The sequence below is a fragment of the Pristiophorus japonicus genome, chromosome 19 (assembly GCF_044704955.1).
Source record: "Pristiophorus japonicus isolate sPriJap1 chromosome 19, sPriJap1.hap1, whole genome shotgun sequence".
Classification (NCBI taxonomy): domain Eukaryota; kingdom Metazoa; phylum Chordata; class Chondrichthyes; family Pristiophoridae; genus Pristiophorus; species Pristiophorus japonicus.
In genome coordinates, this window is record NC_091995.1 from 6851936 (window position 1) to 6874570 (window position 22635).

Below are 22635 nucleotides of genomic sequence, written 5' to 3' on the forward strand. Positions count from 1 at the left end.
AGTCAGTCAGCAATAAGAACATAAAAGATAGGAGCAGGAGTAGGCCATTCGGCCCCTCGAGCTGATCTTATTAAAGAGAAGGCAGCTTATTGTTTCTTGTGCAGCCTAGGCCTGCTGTAGGGCTGCAATAACAATTTGTATTTATATAGCACCTTTAATTTAGTAAAAAAGTCCCGAGGCGCTTCACAGGAGCAATTATCAAACAAAAATTTGACACTAAGCCACATAAGGAGATATTAGGACAGATGACCAAAAGCTCTGTCAAAGAAGTAGGTTTTAAGGAGCGTCTTTAAAGGAGGTGAGAAAGGTAGAGAGGAGGGTTTAGGGAGGGAGTTCCAGAGCTTGGGGCCCAGGCAGCTGAAGGCACGGCCACCGATGGTGGAGCGATTATAATCAGGGATGGTCAGGAGGGCAGAATTAGAGGAGTGCAGACATCTCGGGAGCGGGGGGGGGGGGGGGGAGGTGGGTTGTGGGGCTGGAGGAGATTACAGCGATAGGGAGGGGCGAGGGCCATGGAGAATTTTAATAATCGAGGCGTTGCTTAACCAGGAGCCAATGTTGGTCGGCGAGCACAGGGGTGATGGGTGAGCGGGACTTGGTGCGAGTTAGGACACGGGCTGCCGAGTTTTGGATGAGCTCAAGTTTGAGGGTAGAATGTGGGAGGCCAGCCAGGAGTGCATTGGAGTAGTCAAGTCTGGAGGTAACAAAGGCACGGACGAGGGTTTGGGCAGTGGATGAACTGAGGCAAGGGCAGAGACGGGCGATGTTACGGAGGTCTTGGTGATCATCAATCATCTGTCTTTTCCCTTGCTCTGGTGCGTTAAGTCCAATGTTTTGTGTTTTTATTCTAAATCGCACGCTTTTGGTGGCAGCTTATATGAGCAGTGAACTTGTGCCACCATCCCTAAAAGGCAGACAGGCTCGTTAATAGTCCAGCCTACCGATTGCACAGTTCAAAACCCACACAGCGTTACTAGGTGACAAAAAAAATCACGATGTTGCTGGTCATTTCTCAGAAATGCAAACCCCAGTTTGGGTTGTTCTGGAACGTTCTTTTATTTACCATTCAACGAACCTGCCTTGAAGGCAGCATTTAACCATCCAAACTGCAGAGATGGAAAACCTCACACTGCTTTGGCGGAAACTGTGCGTTACCTGAATTTGTCCTTCTGCGTGTAATCCTTTGTTGCTTCCTCGATCATGCTCTTGGTGCCTGGCACCTCTTTGAAAGCCAGCAGATGCCTGCGGACGTACGTATTATCTTCCTGCTTCTGGAAGAGATCTGGCTTCTTCTCAGTTATGCTAGCACGAGAGAGAGAGAGAGAGAGAGAGAAATGGGTGAAAAGCAGCCATTAGTAACTTTGAACAGTAAAAGTTGGTCAGCCGTGGCTCAGTGGGTAACACACTCTCGCCTCCGAGTCAGGAGGTCAGGAAGAACGAACTTGCTTTTTATAGCAGCTTCCACGACCTCAGGATGTCCCAAAGCACTTTACAGATAATATGGTACTTTTGAAGTGTGTCGTCACTGTCAGAATGTAGGAATGTCATGGGTTCAAGTCCCCACTCCAGAGGTGTGAGCACACAATCTAAGCCAACGCTCCCAGTGCAGTGCTGCGTGTTTTGCTGCACTGTCGAAAGTGCCGTCAAAGCGCAGCTCCTTCTGCCCTCTCAGGTGGACATAAAAGATCCCACGGTCACTATTTCAAAGTAGAGCAGGGGTATTATGCCCGGCGGCCTGGGCCAATACTTGTCCTTCAACCAATGTGTTTTTAAAAAAAAGACATGATCTGGTCATTATCACATTGCTGATTGTGGGAGCTTGCTGTGTGCAAATTGGCTGCCACGTTTCCCACGTTAAACAGTGACTGCACTTCTTAAAAAAAAAGCGCAGAGTTGGCTGTAAAGCACTTTAGGCCATGAAAGGCGCAGTAGAAATGCAAGTTCTTTTGTAAGTAGCTGTGGTGAACAGACAAAGCCCCCCTGCCCCGTCTCCCCCCCCACGAACTGCACGGATATGGTCGCTGGTTAGAAGCTGAGTGCACGTTGCAGGTATGCCAGTGCAGCCTATGGTCACCTGAGGAAGAGAGTGTTTGAAGACCAGGACCTCAAACCCAGCACCAAGCTCATGGTCTACAGAGCAATGGTGATACCCGCCCTCCTATATGGCTCAGAGACATGGACTATGTACAGCAGGCACCTCAAAACACTGGAGAAGTACCACCAGCGTTGCCTCCGCAAGATCCTGGAAAACCATTGGCAAGATCCTGGAAAACCATTGGCAAGATCCTGGAAAACCATTGGCATAGGTGCACCAACATCCCCAGCATTGACCGTACTTGATCAGTTCCAATCGACGGGCCACCTCGTCCACATGCCCGATACGAGACTCCCGAAACAAGCACTCTACTCGGAGCTCTGACACGGCAGGCAAGCCCCAGGAAGGTGGAGAAAACGCTTCCAGGACACCCTCAAATCCTCCTTCATTAAGTGCAACATCTCCACTGACATTTGGGAATCCCTGGCCCAAGACTGCTCAAAGTGTGGTGAGAAGCATCCGAGAAGGTACCGAACACAGGGTCTCTTTGCCGAGATACAAACAGCGGACGGAACGTACGACAACCCAAGCACCCACCCACCAACCACCTGCGAGAGTCTGTAGGTCCCGGCATTGGACTCGTCAGTCACCTTAAGAACTCGTTCGTGTGGAAGCGAGTCGTCCTCGACTCCGAGGGACTGCCATTGAAGAGGAGAAGAGCACATTGCAGGAGCACTGGCTCGACCTGCACAAAGGCGGTGTCTCTTCTGCCAGCGACTTACGCCGTGTAATGACAGCTCAGTGCCGCAGCTGTAAAATCAGAGGGTGTAACGTGCAGAAAGTGCGCATTTATTTCCGACACCAAAATTTAGTCAGTAAACAGAAGCATGCACTAATTAGGCCCAATTCCCTTTCATCCCCAAACCACAAACATCTCTGGGCAAGAGTGTGATTTAGTTAGTCAGTAAACACGCAGCCATCAAAAGAGTTCTTCAGAAAGAAGGGGGTTGGGTAAAACCTAATTAAGGCGTTGAAAGGGTTACTTCTGCCCTTACTTCAAGCTCGTCTATTTTAATTGGACCAGTAAAAGTGGCACCGGCTTTTTCCCCAGTGGCACCAGACAAAAATCTCCACCGCAAATACCCCCTTTAAAAAGGTGACACACCCAAAATAAATCTAAACAAATTGAAAGAAACATGACTGACCGGAAATGTTAACTCAGCCCAACCTGCTGAGTATTTCCAGCATTTTCTGTTTTTATTATAAAAAGAAACCTAATGTGAACTAGGCCAGTATTTTGTCGTTTTGATGGATTATACAACGGATGCCCTAGGGTGGCTATTGGTCGTAGCTCAGTGGTTAGCACGCTCGCCTCGGAGTCAGAAGGTTGTGGGTTCAAGTCCCACTCCAGAGACTTGAGCACAACAATCTAGGCTGACATTGCTGTGCAGAGCTGAGGGAGTGCTGCACTGTCGGAGGTGCCGTCTATCGGATGAGACAGTAAATCGAGCACCCACCATCTGACCCCTTGAGTGGATGTACAAGGCCCCAAGGTCTCTATTGGAAGAGGGGCAGGGGAGTTCTCCTTGGTATCCTGGGCCAATATTTATCCTTCAACCAACATCACTTTACAGCAAAAATCATCGCATTGCTGTTTACTCAACCTTGCTGTGTGCAAATTGGTTGCCGGGTTTTCTACATCACAACAGCGACTACATTTCCAGTAGTATTTGATTTGGGACATCTTGAGGCCATGAAAGGTGCTGTATTAATGTACATTTTTTTTTCTTTTCCCTACTTCAGGCATTTTAGTACCGGGAGTGGAACTTTCACTTCTGGTGCTCAATCACACAGCCCAGTACACCAGTATACACCTTTTCCTATACCAGCCACCCTAGGGTCTCCAGGCAAGGTTACTTTTAATTGGTGCCAAATTAGGAGTAGCTTTGTGCGATTGACAGACAACTTGCATTTATATAGCGTCTTTCACAACCCAAAGCGCTTTACAGCCAATGAAGTGCTTTATGAAGTGTCGTCTACGTTGCAATGTGAAACATGGACGTACCTGTTTGCGCACAGCAAGCTCCCACAAATAGCAACCAGATAATCTTTTATTATAAAAGTGATGCTGATTGAGGGATAAATATTGGCCAGGACACCGGGTAGAATTCCCCTGCCCTTCTTTGGAATAGTGCCATGCGATCTTTTACATCCACCCGAGGGGGCAGATGGGACCTCGGTTTAATGTCTCAACCGAAAGACGGCACTATTTCGAAGACGGAGAGCTATCCCCGATGTTCTGGCCAATATTGATCCTTCGATCAACATAACAAAAGAACATATTATCTGGTCATCATATTGCTGTTTGTGGGAGCTTGCTGTGCACAAATTAGCTGTCGCGTTTCCCACAATACAGCAGTGACTGCACTCGAATAGTACTTCATTGGCTGTAAAGACATCCGGTGGTCATGAAAGGCGCTATATAAATCCAAGACTCTCTTTTTTTTTCTTTCTCTAAAAAGGTGTGTCAGCCTATAATTCTACCGGACTAAAGGGCCATATTCCTGCCTGTGTGGTCAAAGGAAATTAAATTTGACCAGTCCCGTTACAGGACGTAAAGAAAAGAACTTGCAATTATACAGTGCCTTTAATCACCTCAAGCTGTCTCAACCAATGAAATTCCTGCTGTAATGTAGGAAACTCAGCAGCCAATTTGCACACAGCAAGGTCCCACAAACAGCAATGAGAGAAATATTCAGATAAACGGAATTAGGTGTTGGTTGAGTGATAAATATTGGCCAGGACACTGGAGAACTCCACTGCTCTTCTTCTTCAACTCGTGCCATGGGGGGTCGGCTTGGTTTAACGTCTCATCCGAAAGATGGCACCTCTGACTGTGCAACACTCCCTCACTGCTGGCACTCCGAGATTTTTGTGTTCAAATCTCTAGAGCGAGACCTGAACCCACGACCTTCTGACTCAGAGGCGAGAGTGCACGCTATCCATGGAGCCACGGCTGTCATTATTCCCAACATGATTAATTCAAGGGTGACACATCGACGCGGTTTGCTGCCAGTACCTTTGGGCGGCAGCGTTCATTACTAGAACGGTTCGACAATTAAAAGGTTACTCCATTTTCAAATTCCTTCAGAGGTATTGAGAGAACTGCCAAAATGAAAGCCATATTTTCACGGCGTTGGAAGATATTCATCGCACAGGTGCAAAAGTAACATTTTGGGGAGACAATACACGAGTAATTTGAGGTGTGATGTGTGGTGAGTGAAGCGAGCTCGGAGGAAACAGCCGATTATGGACTTATGGTTTCCAAAGCTCTCCACCACTGGGGGGTGCTCTCCTCACTTCATGGGCCCCAAGTTTCGGGCCGCACCTAACACGGCACAGCCCCGACCTGGACGCCCGTTTTTCGCGCTCGAAAGTGCACCGAAAAAAAACTCCGATATTCTCCGGCTCCTCGCAGCTCTTCAGCAACGTGGCGCGGCGCGCACATATCAGCGGGGGGCGGAGCCAGACACTCGCACCGATTCTACAAGCAGTGGGGGGGGCATATTTAAATAAGGCAACGTCGTAGCGGCAACCCTGCGCATGCGCGTTGGAGCGTGTGCGCACGCGCAGTGGGAAATAAACACTGGCACTCGGCCACTTTTAAAGGGACTAGAGGAAAAGTGAAGATTTGTCTCGTGGACCCCTGGAAAGGCTTGTGATTTAATTTTAGTGATTTTTGTGTGTGAAGGAGTGCTTTTAGCAGCACTGTTGAATAAATCACCTGCCAGTCACTGACGCCGCCCCTATCCTGTGGCCAAATGGCCTCAGTCCCCCTCACAGCTCGAAGGCTGCTTGCTGTATCTTCGGCTGCCGTCCAGCCACTGACGCCACCCCTATCCCGTGACCAAATGGCCTCAGTCCCCCTCACAGCTCGAAGGCTGCGTGCATGTTGTTTCTTCGACTGCCGGCCAGCCACTGATGGAAGGAAGGCCTGCCTGAAGCACCGCAGCTCGAAGGCTGCTTGCTGCAGCAGTTGGGGCTGCCATCGAGACACTGACGCCATCCCTGCCTGTCTCCAACATGGAAGGCCTGCCTGAAGCACAGCAGCTCGAAGGCTGCTGCTGTTTCACACAGGTAGGAACATGGATCATTTAATCTTTTCTTTGCTTATAAATTTTTATTCAGGTTGGATCTTTATTTGTACAAGTATGACTGCTGACTGATTGTAGAATTTAATTACTCCCCCCCCCCCCGCCCCCCCCTCGTTCCCTACGCCTAATTTGTAGCCTACGCCTGATTTCTAAGTGTAGGCAAGGTTTTTTCGAGCGTAAAGAAATCTTCACTTACTCCATTCTAAGTTAGTTTGGAGTAAGTTTTCACTGCCTAAACTTTCAAAATGGGCGTAAGCGGCCGGACACGCCCCCTTTTGAAAAAATAATTCTGTTCCAAGTGAAACTGTTCTAACTGACTAGAACTGGAGCAAACTAAATGCCGAGAATTGCAATTTCTAAGATACTCCATTCTAAACCAGTTGCTGCAAAAAACCAGGAGCAACTCAGGCCGAAACTTGGGCCCATAGTCTGGGTCTGTTGTAGTCTCATTGGTAGAGATTGATTGCTGTGACTAGTCAACAACAACTTGCATTTATATAGCACCTATATTCAAAAGGGAGTTAGATATGGCCCTTACAGCTAAAGGCATTAAGGGATATGGAGAGAAAGCAGGAAAGGGGTACTGAGGTGAATGATCAGCCATGATCTTATTGAATGGTGGTGCAGGCTCGAAGGGCCGAATGGCCTACTTCTGCACCTGTTTTCTAGGTTTCTATAATGTAGTAAAACGTCCAGGGCACTTCACAGTAGTGTTAATCAAAATTTGACAGAGCCAGATAAGGAGATATTGGGAAAGGTAAAGTAGGTTTTAAGGAACATCTTGAAAGGTGGAGAGAGAGGTAGAGGCAGAGAGGTTTAGGGAGGGAGTTCCAGAGCTTGGGGCCCAGGCAGCTGAAGGCACGGCCACCGATGGTGGAGCGATTATAATCAGGGATGGTCAGGAGGGCAGAATTAGAGGAGCACAGACATCTCGGGGGGTTGTGGGGCTGGAGGAAACTACAGAGATAGGGAGGGGCGAGGGCCATGGAAGGATTTGTAAACAAGGGGGAGAATTTTAAAATCACTACTATCAGTATGGTAGAAGGAGAACTAGATGGACCTTGGTCTTTTTGCCATCTAGCAATCCCTACGAGCACTCTGATTCACACGCTGACTGGTTCACAGGGAATCATCTCGCCCTCAGGTCATGGGTTCAAGTCCCACTCCAAGGACTTGAGCACATAATCCAGACCGACACGGCCAGTGCAGTGCTGAGGGAGCGTTGCACTGTCGGAGGTGCTGTCTTTCAGATGTGAAGTCAAACCTGGCTTCCCTCTCGGGTGGATGTAAAAGATCCCGTGGCACTATTTCGAAGAAGAGCAGGGGAGTTATCCCCGGTGTCCTGGGCCAATATTTATCCCACAACCAACATCACCAAAACAGATTATCTGGTCATTAGCACACTGCTTTTGTGGGAGCTTGCTGTGCACAAATTGGCTGCCGCGTTTTCCACATTATAACAGTGACTGCACTTGAAAAAGTACTTCATTGGCTGTAAAGCGCTTTGGGATGTCCGGCTGCCGTGAAAGGCGCTATATAAATGCAAGTCTTTCTTTTTTTTTCTTGCTCGGTATAACCATGGCTGCAGCTGTGTGCTGTTGTTGCTGGGGTTTCACAGCTATAACCGGCCAGTGGCCAATCCTCATATTGTTATTTGAATGGTTGTAAAACTGGCCTTTAAGGATGGCTCACATCCCAAAAGAAACAGGATTGAGAGTGTGGGGGAAAAGTGACAGCTGGACGATTGAAAGCTAGGGTTTTTAGTTAAAGGCTAGTTTCCTTTATTAACCGAGGCATGGAATACCAGAGCAGGGGGGGTTATGCGTGAACTGTATAAAACACTGGTTAGGCCACAGCTGGAGTACTGCGTGCAGTTCTGGTCACCACATTACAGGAAAGATGTGATTGCACGAGAGAGGGTGCAGAGGAGATTTACGCGGACGTTGCCAGGACTGGAGAATTTTAGCTATGAGGACAGATTGGAGAGGCTGGCTTTGTTTTTTTTGGAACAGAGGAGGCTGAGGGGAGACTTGATTGAAGTATAAGATTATGAGGGGCCTTGATAGGAGTAAATAGGAAGGACCTGTTTCCCCCAGAAGAGGGGTCAATAACCAGGAGGCATAAATTTAAAGTAATTGGTAGGTTTAGAGGGGAATTGAGGAGAGGGTGGTGAGGGTCTGGAACTCACTGCCTGAAAGGGTGGTAGAGGCAGAAACCTTCATCACATTTTAAAAATACTTGGATGTACACCTGAAGTGCCGTAACTTACAGGGCTACGGAGCAAGGACTGGCAAGTGGGATTTAGACCGGATGGCTCTTTTTCAGCCGACACAGACACGATGGACAGGAGATCCCCAGGTGGACCAATATTTTGCACAAGGTCCTTCATGGTTTAATGGGCAGCACTCTCAACTCTGAGTGCTGCACTGCCGGAGGTGCTGCCTTTCGGATCAAACGGTAATCAGAGGCTCCTCTTTCCACTCGAATGGACGTAAAGGTCCCATGGCATTACTTGAAGAGCAGCAAGGGAATTATCCCCATCCTGGGACCAATATTTATCCTTCAACCAACATCACTTAAAAATTATCTGGTCATTATCACACTGCTGTTTGTGGGAGCTTGCTGTGTTCAAATTGGCTGCTGCGTTTCTTACATTACAACAGTGACTCCACACTTCAAAAGTACTTCATTGGCTGGAAAGCGCTTTGGGACATTCTGAGGTTGTGAAAGACATGGTGCATTTCTACCATTTATCCCTCAACCCAAAATTGATTATCTGGTCATGTGTCGCATTGCTGTTTGTGGGAGCTTGCTGTGCGCAAACTGACTGCCGCATTTTCCTACATTGCAACAGTGACTACACTTCAAAAGAGAGACGTACTGCACTGGCTGTAAAGCACTCGAGGAATGTCCTTTGAGAGGCGCAGTCTATAAATGGAAGCGTATTCCTTTCCCACAAAGTTGGAGGATCACTGGTATGATGGATGGGTTTAACCACCGCTAGTGCAGAGAGACACCAGAGTTGATTCTGGGCGGTGTTATTTACATAATTGTAACTAATGACATGAGCGCTTGTGATAGCAGGAGCGACGTGCTCCAACTCAGAAACTATGCATTGCATCATGTAGCTCCTTAGATACAAGCCACAGACGCCAGCATGCCTGAATAAACAGCTATGCACAAGCCCTTTGAAATCCTTAAAGAAGTAAAATGGGCAGACGGCAGGGGTTTCTGAAAGACGTTCCCAGACGAATCATATTTCAAAGAAGAGGTTCTGTTGAGGACTTGATATTCACCCAATCCCCACCCACCCACACTGCATTTTAGTTCAGTTGTCACGAATTTGAGGCCTTGGGATTGAGAGGATAAGTGCACCATTAGCGGGTAGGAGCAGCGGCAGTTAATAAACGCAGACACCTCGGCTCGCCCGCCTCCCTTCTACTCTGGCCCACTCGCTTGAAACACCACTCAAACAAAGTGGCTCAGAGCTTGGTGGTGGGAGACCCCGAGTGGTGGCTCACATCCAGCCATCAGATCAAGCCGCTACGCCAGAGGAGGGCCGGGGGGGTGATTTACTATCCAAGCCATCCTCGTTCAACCGACACCACCAAAATGAAGCGGTGTGGTAGGCGCCAACCTCACAATGTCAAAGATCCCACGGTACTGTTTGACGAGGAGCAGGGGGAGTTCTCCTCAGTCTCCTGGCCGATATTTATCCCTCAACCATTGCCATGAAAAGACAGATGATCACATTGCTGTTTGCGGGAGCTTGCGGCGCCCAAATTGCCCGCTGCGGTACCTGTGCTACAATGGCCACTACACCAAGTGCCAAAGGTACTTAAATTGGCTGTGACGCACTTTGGGACGTCCTCAACCAAAACCATGCAGTCAGCGCTGGCAAGTCTCCCAGAACTGTCCTGGAGTCTCCAGGAATTAAACATTAAGCGCCAGCACACCGTTGCGAGCCAACGCGGGAGCAAATGTCAGAGGCATTTTATTTTTGAAGTGCATGTTTTATCCCCCCCCCCCCCCCATTTCCTTGAAATGCATTCTAAACTGGGGAGGGGGGCGGAAAGGGTGTTCAACTGACATGATTCACCCAATAGGGCGACGGAGAGTCTGTTGGTTTCCAATTGATGGGGGTGTCGCGAGGATGGGTGGGTTGGGCGGCCAATGGCGAGAGCGGTGACTGTGGGGACAGAGGTCATGTGATGAAACCTCCCGGAATACGCCCAGCCGGAATTGGTTACCCGTGTGGAATTCGTGAGGCCGCTCCATTTGCCCACGGAGGGAAACTGCAATTGCAAAAGTCATGTAACCATTTGTGAAGCACTGAGAAAAGAAAGACTTAGATTTATATAGCGCCTTTCGCGACCAACTGATGTCTCAAAGCGCTTTACAACCAATGAAGTACTTGGAGTGTAGTCACTGTTGTAATGTAGGAAACACGGCAGCCAATTTGCGCACAGCAAGCTCCCACAAACAGCAATGTGATGTTGACCAAGATAATCTGATTTTTTTATGATGTTGATTGAGGGATAAATATTAGCCCCAGGACACCGGAGATAACTTTTTCAAAATAGTGCCATGGGATCTTTGAGCAGACGGGATAAATATTGGCCAGGACACTGGGGATAACTCCCCTGCTGTTCGAAATAGTGCCATGGGATCGTTTACGTCCACCTGTGAGCAGATGGGACCTCGGTTTAATGTCTCATCCGAAAGACGGCACCTCCGACAGTGCAGCACTCCCTCAGCCTAGATTTTTTTATACTCAAGTCCCTGGAGTGGGACTTATAGCCACAACCTTCGGACGCGGAGGTGCGTGTGCTACCCACTGTGCCACGGCTGACACTGAAGAACAGTGTGAGGACATTATATAAAAAGGCAAGTCTCGCTCTTTGTCCTGTGCCTGTTCTCAGCCAGCCAAGAGCACAAGTGGACTACAAGAGGGCTTCTCCCCTCCCCTAAACTCAGTAAATTAACTGCACTGCCCCGATATAGGATCACAACCGATGTTCCCAGTGAGCTGCGCTTTGTTCCGCACGGCCGGTTTCTTTTAACGCGCGGACCCTTCACGTTTCTGCTCACGCGCTGTGTTTACAATCAACACCAATGAGCGACTTGCGAGGCCAGTTCAGAGGCTGGATAAGAGTCAACCATGTCGGTGTGGGGACAGGCCCAGACCAGGAAAGGACGGCAGGTTTCACTCCCTAAAGGGACCGTAGTGGAGGCATTTGAGGCAGTTGAGAAGGTTCACTCGGTTAATTCGGAAGATGAGGGGGCTGACTTATGAAGAAAGGTTGAGCAGGTTGGGCTTCTACTCATTGGAGTTTAGAAGAAGAGAGCTGATCTTATTGAAACATAAGATAATGAGGGGGCTGGACAGGGTAGATGCAGAGAGGATGTTGCCCCTTGTGGGGGAATTTAGAACTAGGGGGGCATACTTTCAGAATAAGGGCTCGCCCATTTAGAACTGAAACAAGGAGGAATTTCTTCTCTCAGAGGGTTGTAAATCTGTGGAATTCTCTGCCCCAGAGAGCTGTGGAGGCTGGCTCATTGAATATATTTAAGGTGGAGATAGACTGATTTTTGAATGATAAGGGAGTCGAGGGTTATGGGGAGCGGGCAGGGAAGTGGAGCTGAGGCCAGGATCAGATTGAATGGCGGAACAGGCTCGAGGGGCCATATGGCCGACTCCTGCTCCTATTTCTTATGCTGTGAGCCAGTCCGATGGTCATTTTTACTAAAGGTAGATTTCTAACTATCATTTTTTTTTAAACGTGGAAGGCACCGGTGGGATTTGAACTCATTGTCAGGATCACTAGTCCAGGCCTACACTATCGTTCCCCCACCTACAAACTACAACCAGTGTCGGTGGGAAGCCACAGTACAGTTATAATGGGCCGAACATTGCGGCCTTTCTGGATGGGTACGAGGTCTCGCAAAAGCTGGTTCTCTGCCTGCGATGCGTATACGCCGAGAACCGGCATTTGCGTCCTGTCAAAATGATCACGCGCATCCCCGGGAGAAGGACATTCGCGGGGCAGAGATTTGGGCTATTTGTCAAACTCTTACGCCTGGTAAGAGCAGGCATATAGCCTATTTTTTTTTACCAGTGTAAGAGTTTTAAAACATAGAAAAATTTTATTTCATTGCTAATTTTTTTTTTAATTGTCCATCAAGGTAATTCTATTTTGAACCCCATTAAAACATTGAAAAAATATTTTTTTTTCCTAAAATATTTAATTTAATTAAATTTCAATTGATTTTAAGTATGTGAGGTGTTGTGTGTTGTGTTTGTGTTTTGAGAGAGTATTCTCATTGTACGAGCTTACATTACGATCAAGCGGAACTCACCATTATCAATGAGAATACTCCATGTTCATTGGTGGTCCAGGCCCGCGTGATCCCAGGTTGCGCTTATGTTCGTGGGACGTGTGTTCTCGTACGCTGGGCTGCGCATCTAGGTCTCGCACCGTAAGTATACATCCCTCCGGGACCACCAGGTACTGGCGGAAAAAACTTTTGGTCGGAAATGTCCGCCTGCAGGAAACCTCCAACCTCAATTTCCGGGCCATTGTCATTTTGTAATCTGTTGGCCTACCATTTGCTTCAACAGAGTTTGCGCTAGTTTGGTTTTCTTTCAAATTAGGCTGGAAAGCTTTTGGAGTGGGTTTTAAGGAGCGACGTAACGGAGGAGAGAGATGTAGAGAGGCTGGCGAAGTTTAGGGAGGGAAATCCAAAAGCTTCGGGCCCAGACAGCTGAAGGCACGGCCGTCCATGGCGGAGCGATGAAAATCGGGGGGTGCACAAGAGGCCGGAATTGGCGGCGGATAGAGATCACAGAGGGTTTTTCTTTTCCTTTTCGGTAGGCGGGACCTTTAACAGGCAGCATGGCCCACTCAACTGTTGGCATATTGGCGGTTTTTCGGGTATAAAATTGGTTCACGGCCTGCGCGGAACCTCCAGAGTGCTGAGTGGCCGCTGAACAGGAAGAATGGTCGTAGGGGTGGAGGAGGTGACAGAGGTAGGGAGGGAGGGGGGGGCGAGGCCATGGAGGGAGTTGAGCACGAGGATGAGAATTGTAAATGCCAGGCGCTGCCGGACCGGGAGCTGGGCGTTCCCCAGCCACCGACATCGGAGACGGAATCTACCAACAATTACGAGCTGGAGGAAGGAGATACGAGCGTTTCGCGAATCAGAGGACGTCACCGCGGCTTTTGTTTTTGATGACGAGGCGGGCTTATTCTCACCTGGCAGGTCCAAAGGTGAAGGCAACGAAGAGGAGGAAGACCATCACACACACTGCTTTGCGGTTACCCGACCCCAGCCTCAGCTCAGTATTCTGAAATCAGAAAGACAGGACAGGACGCACGTCAATGAAAACCTTGAGGCACACAAGTAACAAACCTCCCTAAACCTGTACACTCGCATTGGTGCCAGTTCACAGAAAGTTCACCAGCTCGATTCCTGGGATGACGAGGTTGTCTCATGAGTGTTGAGCCTACACTCATCGGAGTTTAGAAGAATGAGAGGTGATCTTATTGAAACGTATAAGATACTGAGGGGGCTCGCCAAGGTGGATGCAGAGACGCTGTTTCCTCTCATGGGGGAATTTAGAACTAGGGGACATAGTCTCAGAATAAGAGGCTGCCCATTTAAAATCAAAATGAGGAGGAATTTCTTCTCTGAGGGTTGTAAATCTATGGAATTCTCTGCCCCAGAGAGCTGTGGAGGCTGGGTCACTGATATATTTAAGGCGGAGATTGACAGATTTTTGAGCGATAAAGGAATAAAGGGTTATGGGGAGCGGGCAGGGAAGTGGAGCTGAGTCCATGATCAGATCAGGCATGATCTTATTGAATGGTGGAGCAGGCTCGAGGGGCCGAATGGCCAACTCCTGCTCCTATTTCTTATAAGAACATAAGAACATAAGAATTAGGAACAGGAGTAGGCCATCTAGCCCCTCGAGCCTGCTCCGCCATTCAATAAGATCATGGCTGATCTGGCCGTGGACTCAGCTCCACTTACCCGCCCTCTCCCCGTAACCCTTAATTCCCTTATTGGTTATAAATATGTTCTTATGTATCCATTTCACAGGGAGACAAATCGAGTAAAATAACGGGGCAAGAGCTTTGCCACGTGAAGGGATTGAAACATAGAAACATAGAAAATAGGTGCAGGAGCAGGCCATTCAGCCCTTCTAGCCTGCACCGCCATTCAATGAGTTCATGGCTGAACATGAAACTTCAGTACCCCCTTCCTGCTTTCTCGCCATAACCCTTGATCCCCCGAGTAGTAAGGACTTCATCTAACTCCCTTTTGAATATATTTAGTGAATTGGCCTCAACTACTTTCTGTGGTAGAGAATTCCACAGGTTCACCACTCTCTGGGTGAAGAAGTTTCTCCTCATCTCGGTCCTAAATGGCTTACCCCTTATCCTCAGACTGTGACCCCTGGTTCTGGACTTCCCCAACATTGGGAACATTCTTTCTGCATCTAACCTGTCTAAACCCGTCAGAATTTTAAACGTTTCTATGAGGTCCCCTCTCATTCTTCTGAACTCCAGTGAATACAAGCCCAATTGATCCAATCTTTCTTGATAGGTCAGTCCCGCCATCCCGGGAATCAGTCTGGTGAACCTTCGCTGCACTCCCTCAATAGCAAGAATGTCCTTCCTCAAGTTAGGAGACCAAAACTGTACACAATACTCCAGGTGTGGCCTCACCAAGGCCCTGTACAACTGTAGCAACACCTCCCTGCCCCTGTATTCAAATCCCCTCGCTATGAAGGCCAACATGCCATTTGCTTTCTTAACCGCCTGCTGTACCTGCATGCCAACCTTCAATGACTGATGTACCATGACACCCAGGTCTCGTTGCACCTTCCCTTTTCCTAATCTGTCACCATTCAGATAATAGTCTGTCTCTCTGTTTTTACCACCAAAGTGGATAACCTCACATTTATCCACATTATACTTCATCTGCCATGCATTTGCCCACTCACCTAACCTATCCAAGTCACTCTGCAGCCTAATAGCATCCTCCTCGCAGCTCACACTGCCACCCAACTTAGTATCATCCGCAAATTTGGAGATACTGCATTTAATCCCCTCGTCTAAATCATTAATGTACAATGTAAACAGCTGGGGCCCCAGCACAGAACCTTGCGGCACTCCACTAGTCACTGCCTGCCATTCTGAAAAGTACCCGTTTACTCCTACTCTTTGCTTCCTGTCTGACAACCAGTTCTCAATCCACGTCAGCACACTACCCCCAATCCCATGTGCTTTAACTTTGCACATTAATCTCTTGTGTGGGACCTTGTCGAAAGCCTTCTGAAAGTCCAAATATACCACATCAACTGGTTCTCCTTTGTCCACTTTACTGGAAACATCCTCAAAAAATTCCAGAAGATTTGTCAAGCATGATTTCCCTTTCACAAATCCATGCTGACTTGGACCTATCATGTCACCATTTTCCAGATGCACTGCTATGACATCCTTAATAATTGATTCCATCATTTTACCCACTACTGAGGTCAGGCTGACCGGTCTATAATTCCCTGTTTTCTCTCTCCCTCCTTTTTTAAAAAGTGGGGTTACATTGGCTACCCTCCACTCCATAGGAACTGATCCAGAGTCAATGGAATGTTGGAAAATGACTGTCAATGCATCCGCTATTTCCAAGGCCACCTCCTTAAGTACTCTAGGATGCAGGCCATCAGGCCCTGGGGATTTATCTGCCTTCAATCCCATCAATTTCCCCAACACAATTTCCCGACTAATAAAGATTTCCCTCAGTTCCTCTTCCTTACTAGACCCTCTGACCCCTTTTATATCCGGAAGGTTGTTTGTATCCTCCTTAGTGAATACCGAACCAAAGTACTTGTTCAATTGATCCGCCATTTCTTTGTTCCCCGTTATGACTTCCCCTGATTCTGACTGCAGGGGACCTACGTTTGTCTTCACCAACCTTTTTCTCTTTACATACCTATAGAAACTTTTGCAATCCGCCTTAATGTTCCCTGCAAGCTTCTTCTCGTACTCCATTTTCCCTGTCCTAATCAAACCCTTTGTCCTCCTCTGCTGAGTTCTAAATTTCTCCCAGTCCCCAGGTTCGCTGCTATTTCTGGCCAATTTGTATGCCACTTCCTTGGCTTTAATACTATCCCTGATTTCCCTAGATAGCCACGGTTGAGCCACCTTCCCCTTTTTATTTTTACGCCAGACAGGAATGTACAATTGTTGTACTTCATCCATGCGGTCTCTAAATGTCTGCCATTGCCCATCCACAGTCAACCCCCTAAGTATCATTCGCCAATCTATCCTAGCCAATTCTCGCCTCATACCTTCAAAGTTACCCTTCTTTAAGTTCTGGACCATGGTCTCTGAATTTACTGTTTCATTCTCCATCCTAATGCAGAATTCCACCATATTATGGTCACTCTTCCCCAAGGGGCCTCGCACAATGAGATTGCTAATTAATCCTCTCTCATTACACAACACCCAGTCTAAGATGGCCTCCCCCCTAGTTGGTTCCTCAACATATTGGTCTAGAAAACCATCCCTTATGCACTCCAGGAAATCCTCCTCCACCGTATTGCTTCCAGTTTGGCTAGCCCAATCTATGTGCATATTAAAGTCACCCATTATAACTGCTACACCTTTATTGCATGCACCCCTAATTTCCTGTTTGATGCCCTCCCCAACATCCCTATTACTGTTTGGAGGTCTGTACACAACTCCTACTAACGTTTTTTGCCCTTTGGTGTTCTGCAGCTCTACCCATATAGATTCCACATCATCCAAGCTAATGTCTTTCCTAACTATTGCATTAATCTCCTCTTTAACCAGCAATGCTACCCCACCTCCTTTTCCTTTTATTCTATCCTTCCTGAATGTTGAAACATAGAAACATAGAAAATAGGTGCAGGAGTAAGCCATTCGGCCCTTCGAGCCTGCACCGCCATTCAATGAGTTCATGGCTGAACATGCAACCTCAGTACCCCATTCCTGCTTTCTCGCCATACCCCTTGATCCCCCTAGTAGTAAGGACTACATCTAACTCCTTTTTGAATATATTTAGTGAATTGGCCTCAACAACTTTCTGTGGTAGAGAATTCCACAGGTTCACCACTCTCTGGGTGAAGAAGTTTCTCCTCATCTCGGTCCTAAATGGCTTCCCCCTTATCCTTAGACTGTGACCCCTGGTTCTGGACTTCCCCAACATTGGGAACATTCTTCCTGCATCGAACCTGTCTAAACCCGTCAGAATTTTAAACGTTTCTATGAGATCCCCTCTCATTCTTCTGAACTCCAGTGAATACAAGCCCAGTTGATCCAGTCTTTCTTGATATGTCAGTCCCGCCATCCCGGGAATCAGTCTGGTGAACCTTCGCTGCACTCACTCAATAGCAAGAATGTCCTTCCTCAAGTTAGGAGACCAAAACTGTACACAATACTCCAGGTGTGGCCTCACCAAGGCCCTATACAACTGTAGTAACACCTCCCTGCCCCTGTACTCAAATCCCCTCGCTATGAACGCCAACATGCCATTTGCTTTCTTAACCGGCCTGCTGTACCTGCATGCCAACCTTCAATGACTGATGTACCATGATACCCAGGTCTCTTTGCACCTCCCCTTTTCCTATTCTGTCCCCATTCAGATAATAGGCTGTCTCTCTGGTTTTACCACCAAAGTGGATAACCTCACATTTATCCACATTATACTTCATCTGCCATGCATTTGCCCACTCACCTAACCTATCCAAGTCACTCTGCAGCCTCATAGCATCCTCCTCGCAGCTCACACTGCCACCCAACTTAGTGTCATCCGCAAATTTGGAGATACTACATTTAATCCCATTTAGTTGGGTACTACACGTCCGAGAATACTTGGTTTCTCTCCACCAACCCCTTCATGGTCGCGTCGGACACCAATCTCAAGGTTATCTGCTGCCCACACTGCACTAACCAACTACTAGGTGTGTGAGACTTATTCAGAAAACTCGGGAATTCCTCCCCGCCCTGCCCCACCCACCTCTTCATTAGGTAGCAACAACAACTAATATTCATATAGCGACTTAAATGAGGCAAAAAGTCCCAAGACGCTTCACAGCAGTGTTACAGGACAAAACAGATAAACGTGGCATTTATTGAGACTGGGGACAATGTTGGGCCAATTTTAACCTGCCTTGTCCCTCTGGAATCTGACGGGATGCTGGTTTTACACCCCGTCCAATTTCACTCGCCACTGAGGTCCACGGATCTCGTGTTCCAGTCCGATCCCGTGGGAATCCCGCCCGGCGGGTTAGGTTGCAATTAAACCCCCCCCCCCCGCCCCCCGCAAAGTCTCAGCGTGTTGTTGTGTCAAACGGCGTCACCACTGAAGTTTTGCAAAATGTGAATCATTTGTTTGATTAAAAAGCCACAGAGGAATGCACTTTCGCCACAGCTTCCACAACCACAGCCGTGGCTCACCAAGGAGTCAGAAGGTTGTAGGTTCAAGTCCCACTCCAGGAACTGGAGCACATACATTTAGGCTGACCCTCCAGTGCAGTACTGAGGGAGCACTGCACTGTCGGAGGTGCCGTCTTTCAGATGAGACGTTAAACCCGTCTGCTTCCTCAGGTGGACGCAAAAGATCCCACGCACTCTATCGAAGAAGAGCAGGGGAGTTATCCCTGGTGTCTTCGCCAATATTTATCCCTCAATCAACATCACAAAAACAGATGATCTGGTCATTATCACATTGCTGTTTTGTGGGAGATTGCTGTGCGCAAATTGGCTGCCGTGTTTCCCACATTGTAACAGTGATTATACTCAGCAAGTACTTCATTGGCTGCAAAGCGTTTCGAGACGTCCCGTGTTCGTGAAAGGCGCTATATAAATCCAAGTCTTCTCTTTTTCCCCCATTCAGTTAAGCAATTATTTCAGCTTCAAAAGCGAAGACCGTTTTACATTTCCTAGCAAATGCCCGTCACAGGTTTTTTTTTTAATTGGTTGGTTTGAAGTTTGAAATCACTTTTACAGATGTGCCACACAGACGTGCTGTTGGGAACCTCCTTAACAGCCAAGTGACATATGCTTCACTGGTTTACAAAATATTTACAGAAACAAGCTGGTCGGCCCAAGTGGTCAGTGCTGATACTCCTCCCTCCTTCATCTCACCCCAGCAACATATCCTTCTATTCCTTTCCCCCCCTCACGTGCTTATCGAGCTGCCCCTTAAAAGCATCGATACGATTCACCTCAACCAGTCCCTGTGGCAGCGAGTTCCACATTCTCACCACTCTCTGGGTGAAGAAGTTTCTCCTGAATTCTCGATTGGGTTTATTATTAGTGACTATCTTCTATTTAAAGCCACTGGTTCTGGTCTCTCCACAAGTGGAAACATCTGTCTTCCACCCCATCACAGGCCTTCCCTTTTGTTCCTTCTTCCCCCCCCCACTCCCCTTTCGGTGTTAAGAATCTGTTCTTTCAGACCACTCTCCAGTTCGGACGACCTGAAACGTTAACTCTGCTTTTCTCTTCACAGATGCTGCCTGACCCGCTGAGATTTCCAGCATTTTCTGTTTTTATTCCAGATTCCAGCATTTGCACAAGTTTGCTTTTATTCTCTATGCCCAGCAAACCCTTTCAAGACCTCGTGCAAGTTACCCGTCAGCCTTCTTTTTCCTACAGAAAAAAGCCCCAACCTGCTGAGTCTTTCCTGATAGTTAAAACATCTCCGTTCCCGTATCATTCGTGCAAATTTCTTTTGCACCTTCGCCAGTGTCTCTAGCGTTGTTCTTTGAAATTTCGGCTGCAAGGTTTCATGGGAGATAAGTACACAAAGCACTAAAGATCAAAAGACAACCATGTGCTTTTCATTGGCTATTTGTGTCTCTAGATACGTGATAAGTAGGTGTTATCAGTGATAACTCAGTTATCGTTCAAGGAATGGAAATAAGGAGTGGAACGCATTCCTCTATTTACAATCGTTCCTCTTCCCCTCTTTATTTTTAATATGTCTCTGGTATCGTCTGGAGAAAGGAGTGCTCCTTAAAAACCTCCATCAGGTCACCCCTCGGCCTTGTCTTTTCCAGAGATAGGAGCCCTGGCCTGTTCATTCAGGCTTGCTGTGGGCTTAAAGGCACAGGCGTGGCCCCCTGCTGGTTTGTGCTGGTAGCACCGATCTGGATCTGGCCCCAGTGCAAGAAGTCACAGCTCTGTTCGGACGCCACCGATTTCTCCAGCAGGCTCATAGAACGGTGACAGCACAGAGGGTGGCCATTTGGCCCGTCGAGCCCGTGCCGGCTCTCTGCAAGAGCAACTCCAGCTTGCCTCACTCCCCCGTCCTTTCCCCATAGCCCTGCGTTTTGTTTTCCTTCAGGGACTTATCCAACTCCCTTTTGAAAGTAGCGATTGAATCTGCCTCCACCACCCTTTCAGGCTGTGCATTCCAGATCCTAACCGCTCGCTGTGTGAGTTTCCCCCCCCCCCCCACCACCAATGTCACCTTTGGGTTTTTTCTGCTTGCTTCACTGTCTCCTCAGCATTACTCACTGTCAAGCATCCTCTTGCCCGATACGTGGTATTTCTTCCATGACTGCAGCTAACACACAGGGCTCGGTGATTATCGAGCCTAGCGGGGTCCTGAAGGAGAATTGCACCATTCCCAACGCTATTCACCACCACAAATTGATTACAAGAACATAATAGGAAGAGGCCATTTGGCCCCTCGAGCCTGCTCCGCCATTCAATAAGATCATGGCCGATCTGATCTTGATCTCAGCTCCACTTCCCTGCCCGCTCCCTACAACCCTTATCATTCAGAAATCTGTCTATCTCCGCCTTAAATATATTCAATGACCCAGCCTCCACAGCTCTCTGGGGCAGAGAATTCCACAGATTTACAACCCTCCGAGAAATCCCTCCTTTCAGTTTTAAATGGACAACCCCTTACCCTGAAATGATGCCCCCTGCGCTAATTTCTACTTATGCGACTCGGTGTGAATTTCTTTATTTCATAACAATCCTGCGAAGCGCCTTGGGACGTTTCACTACGTTAAAGGCGCTATATAAATACAATGTTATTGTTGTAACATTCTATGAATGTCACTTCTTACAAACATTTGAACAAGTTGAACAACCCAGAGGTCTTGGTGCTGGAGGAGCGAAGGCGATATAAAATCAGAGGCAAGAGGCGACACCCAGCGTGGTATTTAATAGCCTATAGGAGGGAGGGAAGGCTGGGGGAGGTTGGGAATTCCACACAGAGGTTAAGAGGAGGAGTTGAGAGTCAGAAGCAGACCCACCACAGTTAAATCTAGAGCAACATCACCCTCTGCTGGCTGATTAAAGAAGTACAGGACTTGGGTGACTGCAACTACTCCTGAAAGTGACAGGCAAGCTAACAGCCAGCAAACGCCTGCACCTTTCAATTCGATACTTGATTTATAGAACGATTTTTGTAGGACGATAGAGTAACTGCTTATTGCACGTCCCTGATGTCAAACTGTTTTCGCAATTATGCATTGTCAAAACTGAACACCATCAGGTCAGGTCCGGCTAATGTTGAGCAATCTCTGGGAGTGCACACTCCAATAATGCCGTGCACTGATCAAACAGACTAAAGGCCTTGGAGAGGGTGCAGCCAGGATTTACCAGAATGGTTCCTGGAACGAGGGAATACAGCAACGTGGATAGACTGGAGAAGCTGGGGCTGTTCTCCTTGGAACAGGGCAGGCCAACAGGAGATTTGATAGATGTCTTTAAAATCATGAAGGGTTTAGATGGAGCAACTAAAGATAAACTGTTTCCAGTGGCTGAAGGGTCGATAATCAGAGGGCAGCAATTTAAGGATGGATTGGCCAAAGGACCAGAGGCGACATGAGGAGAAAACCTTTTTAAACAACGAGTGGTTAGGATCTGGAATGCACTGCCTGATAGGGTGGTGGACACAGATTCAATAGTCACCTTCGAAAGGGAATTGGATAAATACTTGAAGGAAAAGCAATTGCGGGGATATGGGGAAAGAGCGGGGGGAGTGGGACTAACTGGATTACTCTTCCAAAGAGGCAGCGCAGACTCGATGGGCCCAATGGCCTCCTTCTAAGCTATGATTAAAAGAGTTGTCAAACTCGTTCATTGCAAACCCACGGACCTCAATTGGTGTGCGTCCCTCCTACACTAACAATATGTAACCTATATCTTTGGAATTTGCTACTCCAGAGAGCTGTGGAAGCTGGGTCATTGAATATATTTAAGGTGGAGATAGACAGGTTTTTTTTGAACGATAAGGGAGTAAAGGGTTATGGGGGAGTGGGCAGGGAAGTGGAGCTGAGCCCAAGGTCAGATCAGCCATGATCTTATTAAATGACGGAGCAGGCTCAAGGCGCCAAATGGCATACTCCTGCTCCTATTTCTTAGATTCCTACAATATGGACGCACGACCATA

At 47.8% G+C, this 22635-nt stretch overlaps 1 protein-coding gene across 4 annotated transcripts in view; it reads right to left on the reverse strand.

The window, feature by feature from the left end:
• LOC139229683 (cyclic AMP-dependent transcription factor ATF-6 beta-like) overlaps positions 1–22635 on the reverse strand; it is a 174811-nt gene that overhangs the window by 44817 nt on the left and 107359 nt on the right. For all 4 annotated transcript variants that reach the window (XR_011587783.1, XM_070861201.1, XM_070861202.1 and 1 more), the window contains exons 9-10: positions 13446–13537; positions 1156–1302 (exon numbers count right to left, since the gene is read on the reverse strand). Coding sequence is in view for 3 of the 4 variants with exons in the window: in XM_070861201.1 (XP_070717302.1) it covers positions 1156–1302; positions 13446–13537 (239 nt within the window). In the remaining variant the exon portion in view is untranslated. The remainder of the gene's footprint in view (positions 1–1155; positions 1303–13445; positions 13538–22635) is intronic.